General features: G+C 43.5%; 1 protein-coding gene across 2 annotated transcripts; it reads right to left on the reverse strand.

Moving 5' to 3' along the window:
• Nucleotides 1–3,908: 3,908 nt before the first annotated feature.
• LOC135540149 (dolichyl-diphosphooligosaccharide--protein glycosyltransferase subunit 1-like) lies at nucleotides 3,909–11,795 on the reverse strand. 2 transcript variants are annotated; one of them, XM_064966574.1, is made up of 10 exons: nucleotides 11,559–11,795; nucleotides 9,271–9,335; nucleotides 7,164–7,470; nucleotides 6,805–7,014; nucleotides 6,497–6,689; nucleotides 6,281–6,380; nucleotides 6,048–6,186; nucleotides 5,635–5,754; nucleotides 5,246–5,491; nucleotides 3,909–5,137 (listed from the first exon to the last, which is right to left on the reverse strand). In XM_064966574.1, exons 1-10 carry the CDS (start codon nucleotides 11,586–11,588, stop codon nucleotides 4,955–4,957), a joined length of 1,593 nt encoding a protein of 530 aa, XP_064822646.1. In that variant the 5' UTR covers nucleotides 11,589–11,795; the 3' UTR covers nucleotides 3,909–4,954. The 2 variants fall into 2 exon arrangements, with proteins under 2 accessions (XP_064822646.1, XP_064822645.1); XM_064966573.1 differs by lacking the exon at nucleotides 11,559–11,795 and adding an exon at nucleotides 9,975–11,552.
• Nucleotides 11,796–12,643: the final 848 nt, after the last annotated feature.

A 12,643-nucleotide genomic window follows, 5' to 3' on the forward strand; every position in this document is an offset into this window, starting at 1 on the left:
AACATTAGCTCAGTTAGGGTTAGGGGTTAAAGTTAGGAGTTAGGTTAAGCAGTTAAGGTTAGGGTTAGCTAACATGCTAAGTAGTTGAAATGTACTGTAGCTAAAAATTAGCAAGTAGTTGCAAAGTTACTAATTAGCTAAAATGCAAGTTGTCCGTAATGAGATTCAAAAAAGAAACCTGGTTATACGCCCATCCACCCCAACCAACCACCCTACTTTTGTTTTGCATTAACTAACCTTATGTCTTATGTAATCGTACTAAACATAAGATATCATTCTAATTTGAGGCTCCCGGATTTATGTTTACTATGTTATGTCTATGAGACCAGGTTTTGCATGCATATGTGTGTGAGTATTGAGAACTCCCTTGAAGTTTGGATTAGTTTCCTCCTAATCTGCATGGTTTCTCTCTTCTCTCTTCAACCTTCTGCTCTGTGCGTGTATGTATGTGCTGCATGTATAATAAAATAGGGACAGGGAGGATGGCTTCTCTGAGGGAGTGATTTATGAGCACGCACTTTGAAGGGTCTTCAGTGCAGGATATTGTTCTCTGACAGTGACTGGTCCCTCGGTAGGGTGTGTGTGTGTTAGAGAGAGCGGGAGAAAGAGATTAGGAGAAGGGGCCTGCAGGTGAGCTCTCAACATAATCAATCACCACCATGTCACGTTGCTCTTGCCCTCTAGATTCCCCATTTCATAAGTACCTGACTTTTTCTTTCAGATTCTTCCAAAACTATCAATTAATTCTGAGAAATAACTTACTTGCAATAGCCTAAGTTACTGCATCAGGAAATAAATACTATTTATGCAACACATAACAACCACATGGTTCACACACACACACACACGTCCCTCAGCTTTCACTCTTCGCCACATCAGGATACAGTTCTGTTTGTAGATTCCGGTTTAAACAGAATTTTGCTCGGATTTGGTCAACAGCTCAACCGCAGCCCTGGTGTGACCGGTTATCACATCCCCTATAGGCTGAAACTAAAGCAAGGCAGGGCCAGAACAGAAAGGAACATCTCTAACGAATCTTCACCTCCTACCACCCACATATCAACCAAATACAGTAAATCACACTAAACTATTACAAGAAAACACATTTTGAATCTGTCGCTATGCCACACATTTGGGTAAGACATAATCAAATTATTGCCACTATTGGAAGTGATGTCAGATGTGAGGAACTGGTGGTATTATGAAGAGCTAACATACTGTACTTAAGCAATACTTTCGCTCTCTCTCTTGTTTGTTAAGTTTATTTGCCAAACATACAGCGGTCCACAAATATGTATGTAACCTGCTGTAGAATAGAACCTGCTGTAGAATACAATACGATCTAACATACTGGTAACCAAGTTGTAATATGATGGCGTCATAAGACGCATTACCTCAGCTGCTGTTTGACATACCACTGCAGTGAGGGAAACTCTGTCAACTACAGTCTGTCTGCAGTATAGGAAATTCGGCAAAAAAAGAAATATCCCTTTTTCAGGACTCTGTCTTTCAAAGATAATTCATAAAAATCCAAATAACTTCAACGATCTTCATTGTAAAGGGTTTAAACAATGTTTCCCATGCTTGTTCAATGAACCATAAACAATGAATGAACATGCACCTGTGGAAAAAGAAAGATGCCCAGGGTTCCTGCTCATCTGTGTGTACGTGCCTTAGGCATGCTGCAAGGAGGCCTGAGGAATGCAGATGTGACCAGGGCAATAAATTGCCATGTCCGTACTGTGAGACGCCTAAGACAGCGCTACAGTGAGACAGGGCGCACAGTAGATCGTCCTCGCAGTGGCAGACCATGTGTAACAACACCTGCACAGGATCGGTACATCCGAACATCACACCTGCGGGACAGGTACAGGATGGCAACAACAGCTGCCTGAGTTACACCAGGAACGCACAATCCCTCCATCATTGCTCAGACTGTCCGCAATAGGCTGAGAGAGGCTGGACTGAGGGCTTGTAAGCCTGTTGTAAGGCAGGTCCTCACCAGACATCACCGGCAACAACGTTGCCTATGGGCACAAATCCACCGTCGCTGGACCAGACAGGACTGGCAAAAAGTGCTCTTCACTGATGAGTCGCAGTTTTGTCTCAGCAGGGGTGATGGTCGGATTCGCGTTTATCGTCGAAGGAATGAGCGTTACACCGAGGCCTGTACTCTGGAGGGGGATCGATATGGAGGTGGAGAGTCCGTCATGGTCTGGGGCGGTGTGTTACAGCATCATCGGACTGACCTTGTTGTCATTGCAGGCAATCTCAACGCTGTGCGTTACAAGGAAGACCTCTTCCTCCCTCATGTGGTACTCTTCCTGCAGCCTCATCCTGACATGACCTTCCAGCATGACAATGCCTCCAGCCATACTACTCGTTGTGTGCGTGATTTCCTGCAAGACATGAATGTCAGTGTTCTGCCATGGCCAGCGAAGAGCCTGGAACTCAATCCTATTGAGCACTTCTGGGACCTGTTGGATCGGAGGGTGAGGGCTAAGGCCATTCCCCCCAGAAATGTCTGGGAACTTGCAGGTGCTTTGGTGGAAAAGTGGGGTAACATCTCAAAGCAAGAACTGGCAAATCTGGTGCAGTCCATGAGAAGATGCACTGTAGTACTTAATGCAGCTGGTGGCCACACCAGATACTGACTGTTACTTTTGATTTTGACTCCCCATGAAGACCTCTTCCTCCCTCATGTGGTACTCTTCCTGCAGCCTCATCCTGACATGACCTTCCAGCATGACAATGCCTCCAGCCATACTACTCGTTGTGTGCGTGATTTCCTGCAAGACATGAATGTCAGTGTTCTGCCATGGCCAGCGAAGAGCCTGGAACTCAATCCTATTGAGCACTTCTGGGACCTGTTGGATCGGAGGGTGAGGGCTAAGGCCATTCCCCCCAGAAATGTCTGGGAACTTGCAGGTGCTTTGGTGGAAAAGTGGGGTAACATCTCAAAGCAAGAACTGGCAAATCTGGTGCAGTCCATGAGAAGATGCACTGTAGTACTTAATGCAGCTGGTGGCCACACCAGATACTGACTGTTACTTTTGATTTTGACTCCCCTATGTTCAGGGACACATTATTCCATTTGTTAGTCACGTGTCTGTGGAATTTGTTCAGGTCATGTCTCAGTTGTTGAATATTATGTTCATACAAATATTTACACGTTAAGTTTGCTGAAAGTAAACAGTTGACAGTGAGAGGACATTTATTTTTTTGCTGAGTTTATGTTGGTGTGAGAATGATTGGCTGAGGGGGGTCTACCAGCCCTGCAGCTCCAAATCTCCACTGAAGCGTATACACAAAATGCCATTGTGGGGCCTTGTAACGCCACCGAACATCAGTGCTAACAGACATTGTCTTCGCCTTCCTCCAATATATATTTTCACAATGATTATTGTAACGCACATACAATACATTAATGTTATCATGGCAACTAGAATGGGTAGTTATGGCCTTGGCATGACCTCGTGACCCTAAAGGGAAAGCGGTGACCTCAGACTGACCTATGTCTCATCTCCTGTTCATCCTCTCTGATCAGGAAGAAATAAGCAGGTCTCCTAGGGAGTGCCACCCTCCACTAGCAGTTTGGGTTGCTAGGTGTGGTCATCCTACTAAGGCCTGGTGTGCACGCTAGAATAAATCGTGTTGGAAATTCCCAGAGGAATGTGGAAAGAGAAGGGAAATGTAATTGATGTTATATACAGTATGTGACATCTTTGAATGTGATGGAGAATTCAACCCACCATTGCCCTCTCGTTTATTAATTCATTGACAGGTGAGCCATGATTTAGTAGTGTCTTCAATAATATAATTGGCTTATGTAATGATCAGCAGAATTAAAGAATAAGCCAATTTTCCCCCATGATTAAGAGAGAATCAACAAGCCACATCTACAAGGATCACATATGAATTGAGCACCAGCTGTTTTATTTGGGGTTGCTTCCATATTAAAATAAAACAGTGTCAACTTTGTAGGCACTATCCCTTTCCCAAGTCAAAAGCCTCACTTAACCACCACAGATGGGAAAAATATATTGAGCCAGAGTGCCCCCAGGTGGTGGAACTAGGTTACTTCCCTAAAGAGTTTTAAAAGTGGAGGAATCATTTATTTTAAAACAGTTGTCAATGTTTCAAACTTGGTTCATTTACTGACGATACAGGTTCACATACATTATCACTCAACGTCTTCGTCAAATAAAATTTGATTTGCCCCATGCTATTCCCCACACACGGCCTAATCTCATATCAAAAAAAATATACCGTTAAAGAGAAATTATACAAAATATTAGAGGGACAATGAGAAACTTAACATGAAGATGGTAACCCTTTGGATTGGGGTCCACACCATTTCAGAGCTTCAACTTTGTTCAAATATAACAGCCAGGAGGAAGTAACAATAGTTCGTAAGTGCAAAGAATATGACGAAGACATTTAGAGACTGACTCACAAGGGATCCCTTATTTCAGGGTCACTGATGACTACTCCACCCTTAAGAGAGCACAGGTTGGAGGGACTCAAGGGAGTATAGACACAGGACAGATGTGACATGAAAACCCTTAAGAGTAACACAAAAATATATATTTATCACCATTCAAAAAAAGCTAAAAAAAACAACACAAAACATTCCAAATTTAAACAGTTAAATTCTGCATTTAGGAACAACAGAGCTCTTCCACGCAATTTAACTTTCGACTGCCATGTAAGGTGTGACGCAAGCATTCCCTGTGGTGTTAAGCATAACGCTGTTGTGTTTCTGGCAAGGCACAAAGGCACGAGTGTTTGCATGCACCTACAGGTTCCCTTAGTGTGTGTACTTTGTGAGTGGGATGGACAATGAGCAAAGGTAAATATTTCTTATTTTATAATAACTGCAGGGCTGGATCAACAGATGTGTAGTTGGGGCAGCACATGTGTTTTTTGTACACTGACACGTGTATAGTGGTGTTTACAGGGTGTCCAGCAGACTGTCGATGCGGGTCACCAGCTCCAGTCTCTTGCTAGAGAGGGTCTTCTCGTTGTCGATGTAGGCCTCCTTCTTAATCTTGCCTGCCACCAGGCGCTCAGCCTCCTGCCAAGAGCGACACACCAGCTCCTTCACCTGGCCGTCCAGCTTCTGCACCTCACCCACCTGTTGACAAACACAAGGAAATGTGAGGTTCAACACAGTATGCACACAGGTAGGTATAAACTGTACACACACCAAACACTGTATACACAATTGAATACACACACACACCTTATCTGCAAGGTCGGAGCCCTCTGCTTTGAGGCGGGCCTGCAGGGAGCTGATGTCGTTGGTGAGGGTGCGGTGGTCGGCCTCCAGGATCTTGCGGCCACTGTTCAGGGCCCCTGTGTCTCGAGATTGCTTATAGCGATTCACCACCTCGTCCATGTGGCGGTACAGCCCTAAACGCTTGTTGACCAGGTTCAGGACCTGCTCTGTGATGGAGGACACCTTCATACGAACCTCTGCAGCAGGGTCCTGAAACAGGGGGTGGGAAGACACACGACAATCTGCAAGTGCATTCAGGAAAAAGGAGATAAACATAGAAGGGAGTGATGTGGAGAGTACAAGTGCTACCACTATTAAAGAGACTGAGGGGGAGTATGTTGAGGATGGTGTACCTTAGTGATGGACAAGTCCAGGCGCACATAGATGATGACAGTGAAGAAGAGGATGTAGAATGCCCCCACCACCAACAGGGGCTCCTGCAGCATCAGGACCTTATTGAAGGTATAATGCACCTGGGGGATGAGACAGACACTGAGGAACTCACACCATCAATTGGGAACCTTACATAGCTTCTAAAGCATTTCTCTGAAAGGGTTTGCAGATGTAAAGCATGTATCTTGATTGTTAAAAAAAAATGTATTTCAGTGGCATAACTCCAGAGCCGTTGCTTATAATAATCCTGTCACCGTAACGGCACTCTGGTTTTCCAGATGCAGTGAAACCAAAGAAAAAACTGCCTTCCTTTCTCCCCTGTACCTCCCCCAAAAGTCTCTGTTCCCTCCTCCACTAGGGGCTTGCAACTCACCACTACGTCCTGGATGTGCTGCTCCACCAGGTTGTTTTTAGACACCAACAGCACAGGGCGGCCAGAGGTGTCTAGGTAAGTGTAGTGCAGCTGGTCTGGAATACGGTCAATGGGGTAGGGGGTTTCCACATGGATGTTCCTGAGAGGAAGAGACATGGATCAATAAAATGAAACAGGAGATCAATGCATTTCCACAGATTCTAAATACACATCATGCATCACAGCATACTCACTTGGCGCCTTCTGGCAGTATAAGTTTAACAGTGAGGGAGTCGATGACCTGGTCATCATATACATGGTCAACCAGCCTCATCTTCAGAGCGTACTGATCCCCTAAGGAATATTTGAATTAGCATAGTATTTTTTAGCTTTCAGTTCGGCCATTTCTCTTTAAAAGTTCTGGTTATAAACAGTTATCGTAATATGGTAATCTAGTCAACTCAACTCACCCAGGGTGTAGAGGTACTCGTAGCTGGGCAGATTGTAGCCGATAATGTAGTGGGTTTTCCAGCCACCAAACAGGGGGAATCGGGGCCTAACCTCCACCTCCACAGAGTCTTCCAGAATCTGGAGGTGGGAGGTGGAGATGTTGCCGATCTCATCCCGGTAGTACACATCCTGGGCTGAGGCAGGAAGGATGGTCTTTGTGAGAAAGAGGAGATGTAGTTATTATACAATCTTTACAAGTCACCTTTGAGAGCATGTTTGCAAATGCACCAATATTCCATGGCAATAAAAGTGTCTAAAATCAACGCACCTTAAAGGATTTGACTGATGAGATGCCACTGTCAGACTGGCGCTGGTAGTCATAACGGGAGAAAGGCCCTTTCAGCAATGCCCCTGTGTGCCTGATATCAATTGTCTCCTCCACAGCAATGTTTCCCCAATGAGAAACTTCAATGATGCGGGTGATGCTGCTAATGGTGAGGAAGGGGGTGTTGTTCTCATAATGGACCTTCAGGGCATCCTAAAAAGAATGAGAAACAGAGAAATATCAAACTTCTCTTCCAAATATGAACCTACTAAGCCAATGTTTGCTATTCAGCTGGCCCAACAGTGTTCAGACCATTCAACAACAGATGTATTTCAAACCTAGGGCCCTCAGAGACATTATACCTCACTGAATGGGGCGACATCACGGAAGGGGCCGTACTCAATGGCCTCATCACTCTTGCTGGGGTTGCCCAGCTTGGTGTAGCTCTCCACCGTCTTAGAGGCAAGGCGGACATGGGTGGTCTGGCTGCGGGTGGGGTATGGAGAGTACAGGTAGTGGTTGCCCTGGAACACCACCAGCTGACGCTCAGCCTGGGTGATGTGGGTGGGAAAGGGCTTCAGAATGTGGCTCAGGACTGTCTCCACCTTCACTCGCAGCTTTGCGCCAACGGCCAGACTGGAGGGTAACTGCACCTTGTAGAACTCCCCACTGTAAGAGGTTAGCAGACAGGAGGGGTCAGGTCAGTGGACACCAACATATGGCTTTAAAAAACAAGGGGACTAACTAAAACAGTGACAGAAACTCCAGTGGAAAAAAGGGGTGAAGTTTAACATGGTGAAAATGCGCATATCTAGAAACTTTATAGTCGAATGCTTGACAATGGATAAGCAACATACCCTTCGAACTCAAGGACGAGCGATTATGATTTTTCAACGCCGATACCGATTATTGGAGGATCAAAAAAGCCGATACCGATTAAATCGGACAATTTGTTGTTGTAATAATGACAATTACAACAATACTGAATGAACACTTATTTTAACTTAATATAATACCTCAATAACATCAATTTAACCCCAAATAAATAATGAAATATGTTCAATTTGGTTTAAATAATGCAAAAACAAAGTGTTGGAGAAGTAAAAGTGCAATATGTGCTATGTAAGAAAGCTAACATTTAAGTTCCTTGCTCAGAACATGAGAACATATGAAAGCTGGTGGTTCCTTTTAACATGACTCTTCAATATTCCCAGGTAAGAAGTTTTGGGTTGTAGTTATAGGAATTATAGGACTATTTCTCTATACCATTTGTATTTCATTAACCTTTGACTATTGGATGTTCTTATAGGCACTTTAGTATTGCCAGTGTAACAGTATAGCTTCCGTCCCTCTCCTCGCTACTACCTGGGCTCGAACCAGGAACACAACAGCCACCCTCGAAGCAGTGTTACCCATGCAGAGCAAGGGGAACAACCACTCCGAGGCTCAGAGCGACGTTTGAAACGCTATTAGCGCGCGCTAACTAGCCAGCCATTCCACTTCGGTTACACCAGCCTCATCTCGGGAGTTGATATGCTTGAAGTCATAAACAGCACAATGCTTGACGCACAACGAAGAGCTGCGGGCAAAATGAACGAAAGTGCTGTTTGAATGAATGTTTACGCGCCTGCTTCTGCCTACCACTGCTCATTCAGATACTTGTATGCTCAGTCAGATTATACATAACGCATGACACGCTAGATAATATCTAGTAATATCATCAACCATGTGTAGTTAACTAGTGATTATGATTGATGGATTTTGATAAGATAAGTTTAATGCTAGCTAGCAACTTACATTGGTTTACTGCATTCGCGTAACAGGCAGTCTCCTTGTGGAGTGCAACAAGAGGCAGTTCGTTATTGCGTTGGACAACTTAACTGTAAGGTTGCAAGATTGGATCCCCCGAGCTGACAAGGTGAAAATCGGTCGTTCTACCCCTGAACGAGGCAGTTAACCCACCGTTCCTAGGCCGTCATTGAAAATAAGAATGTGTTCTTAACTGACTTGCCTAGTTAAATAAAGATTAAATAAAAGGTGTAAAAATACTCGGATAATCAAAAAAAAAAAAAAAAGGTCTCCAAAAATACAGATTTCCGATTGTTATGAAAAATTATGAAAATTGGCACCAATTAAATCGGCCATTCCGATTAATCGGTCAACCTCTACTTTGAACACACCAATAGCATCATAGCATTTTAGTACACCAGAATTCCATTCATTTCCAATGAAAAGTTGTGTTTGCCTTGCAGCATTGCGGAGGCAGTTGCAGTGCGTTCGGTGTGGTAAATATGTATGCGTGAAAATGTATGCGTAGATGGCTCCACAGAAATGATAGCAGAAGGTGAACGTTTAACTTCTGTTGCACACACATCCAGATGATGCTGCATACTATTTTGCACAAAGACACTCTTGGTGTGTTCAAAGCGTTAGTGAACAGGGATGCACCAGCAATTATAGACCGCTCACCTTTGGCCTTGGATCATTGTCTGCTTGAGTTCAAGTATGCCATCCTCCTCTTCATCACCCATCACCTGGCAAAGACACATGTTTACATGTCTGTCCAATCCAGTGCAATTCAACTCTTATTACTGCAACTGGACATGATCTTTATTCATTATAGATAGGAATGAGTTTGAGTATGTTGCGTTGACTAGAGTTAGTACTGATGGGTGGTGTGCACACAATCACTGATAGCACACACACAAATCTTAATTTACAACCCTCACCATGAGGAAAACATTTATTCTAACTAGTTACTAAACATTATCTTACATAATCAAAGGTCCCAAAATTATGCACACAAAAGGAGATATATATATAGATAAGACACGGAAATAACTTCCCTCTGCGGATACGTGTCATTCCTGACAGAACGAGTGCGGCGGAAGTGCACTCGTTAGCCCATTCAAACAGTTCCACGCCACAATCACATAATTCACTTATATTTTGTTGCTACAGCCTTGCATTGTTAGCAAAACACATTTGCTATCTAGCAAGTAGTAAGTTAGCTTCCTCGCCTTGACTGGGCGGGCGCTGCAGGACAAATATGTGCGTGCTATTGCTTGCTAGGTTAACTACCTAGCCTACTAACGTTACCTATAACCATGTGTTAGGTAACTACCTGGAGAAAAATGTTTGGTTTACAGCGAATGCATTCCTAAGTCACTTACCGATGCCCCGACGTACGCAAGGTTGGGGGCCAATTCGGGCTCTACTGCCAATATAAAGCTATGTACCGCCGAGTCTCCCTGGTTTAACAGAATAATCTCTGCTGTTATTTTAGCAATGTGCGTGCTCAGGTCCACTGTTCGTTTCACCTCCTCGTTCACCAGCCCGTCGGCAACTACTCGATAACACAGTCCGGTGATAAGGAGCAGACAAGTGGGAACTGTGCAGAAAGGTATGCTTCGCGCCATGGTTATAGAATTAAACAGTATGTATAGTTGAAGCTCGAGAGGGGGAAAAAAAAATGCCGCGCACTGTTTTAGGATCAAAGTTGCAGCCGAAAGGATGACGCTTAATTCATTTCTCACGTAATGGCGTAAACTTCTTCTTCTGTGGGTTTTATGACAGACTACAACCAAAACATGTATTTTGCCGCCACCAACTGGACGGGTTGAAACCAAAACAGGGTAAAAAAATCTAATTCATAACTAACTTTAATCCACCCAAATAAAAATAGTACATTGAGAAAACAAAACAAATCTCCATATCTCCCTTCTCAGGCTCTAGGCCCTGGGAGGGTGGTACGGCCTGTAACTCCTTCTCAGAGAAATCTTTCAGCCCAAGGAACCGCTCTGCCGCACCCACAATGATTTCTATCTTCCTGGACCGTCTCTCCACCTTGGCAGGGCAATTAAAGGTATAGCTATAAAGGCCGCCACCTTAACCTTTAAAATGTCAGGATCCTCATCGTGAAATGTAGCCCCTGCAGCGAAAGACTATCCACCACCATGGACTCTTCAGGTGAACCATTCAAACCCTCAACCCATTAACAGCTGCTGCATATGAAATGCTCTGGACAGCCCTGACTTTGGCCACCTCATTCTCTTTCACCTTTGTGGGGCATTCGAAAGATGTGGCTTCATGGTTCCCACCGCAATTAAAACATGTGTTATAAAAGTGATAATGTGACGATATGATATGTTCCACAACTTGGACATCTCGGGTTCTCCCGTATGCAAACACTTGAAACATGACCAAAAGCTTTAGAATGATCACACTGCATTGGTCTTTGGATAAATAACCTGACTCTGTAGTTAATATACCGTAACTGCACTTGAATAGGGAGAGACTCCATATCAAAAAACAAAATAACAGATACTCTCCTCTTTTTCTTAATTCACCACATGATTCAGCCGACGTGCATCAATCACTCCAGGAATATTTTTCATCTCTTCAACATCCACTTCCCACGAGACACCAGCTATATATTCCTAAGAGACACACACACACGACACTTCAAACGTATCAAATCGTGTGAGACGCAACACACGCTTCTTCTGATCCGCAGAAGCACATAAAATCTAAACAAGCCCGCCTCTCCTGATCCTCACAGCCTTCACTCTACCCAGCACTCTCTCCACCAGTTTGGATATCTCCAATGGATTCCTCAAGATTGGTCATTCGATCAGCTGCTCCTCATTAATAAATCGTACAATCCTACAAGATACAAGGTGACATTCTCATCATTGTATACTACTTTTCTCCGTTTCCATTATTTTGGACAATATTCCAATTCTCCCTGATTTTACCGCCATTAGATTCAGAATCCACTTCATCATCTGCTTCCGCCATCTTTTTCTCTCAAAACACGCTGATCTCTCTTCTTGCGATACTTTCTATTCTTCTTATACTTCCTATTCCACTTCAGCTAGCTATATCAAGTTCTCAAAAGCATTTCCTAGGAGGGGCCGTTTCGACAGAACACTGGAAATAAGTGTTTGTAATGGCGTAAACTGGTTGCTTCCCAGGCGAAATGGTTCTTCTTCTTCTATGATATCATGGCGGTCCGCAAACAATCATTTAAGTGCATGCCGCCGCCACCTACTGTGCTGGAATGTAGGATCAATCATGATCTGCTCAATTCTGTACTACCATGAAAATAAAATAAAAACCAAATAAATCCCTACCAACTAACTAACCTCCTGACACAAGCATTTCGCTACACTCGCATTAACATCTGCTAACCATGTGTATGTGACAAATACATTTGATTTGATTTTTAACTTCTACCCCATTAAACTTGATCTATATCATGCTGAAAAACTCCACCTTTAGGATTGTTCAGCATGTCAACAACTATTTCAACAGTAACAACTGCTACCCCCAATATCTATTTTGCTGTATCCACAATAACCTTCAACCTGGCATTTCTGCTTTCCACAACCTTTTTATTTATTTATTTCACCTTTATTTAACCAGGTAGGCTAGTTGAGAACAAGTTCCCATTTACAACTGTGACCTGGCCAAGATAATGTGAAGCAGTGTGACACAAACAACAACACAGAGTTACACATGGAATAAACAAACATACAGTCAATAACACAATCGAGAAAAAAAGTATATATACAGAGTGTGCAAATGAGGTAAGATAAGAGAGGTAGGTAATAAATAGGCCATAGTGGCGAAACAATTACAATTTAGAAATTAAGCACTAGGGTGATAGACCTGAATCATATTGATAACCTTACTAATAAAAGCTATGAAGTCAACTTTATTCATTATCAAAGTGTGCTTTGACACTACACATTCATGAGTACAAGATTTCTGAACAGGCCTCCAAACCATGCCAGGCCCAGCAGAAACACCAACCCCGACATTAGGTGCACTTACTACA

This window comes from Oncorhynchus masou, chromosome 5, assembly GCF_036934945.1.
Source record: "Oncorhynchus masou masou isolate Uvic2021 chromosome 5, UVic_Omas_1.1, whole genome shotgun sequence".
Classification (NCBI taxonomy): Eukaryota; Metazoa; Chordata; class Actinopteri; order Salmoniformes; family Salmonidae; genus Oncorhynchus; species Oncorhynchus masou.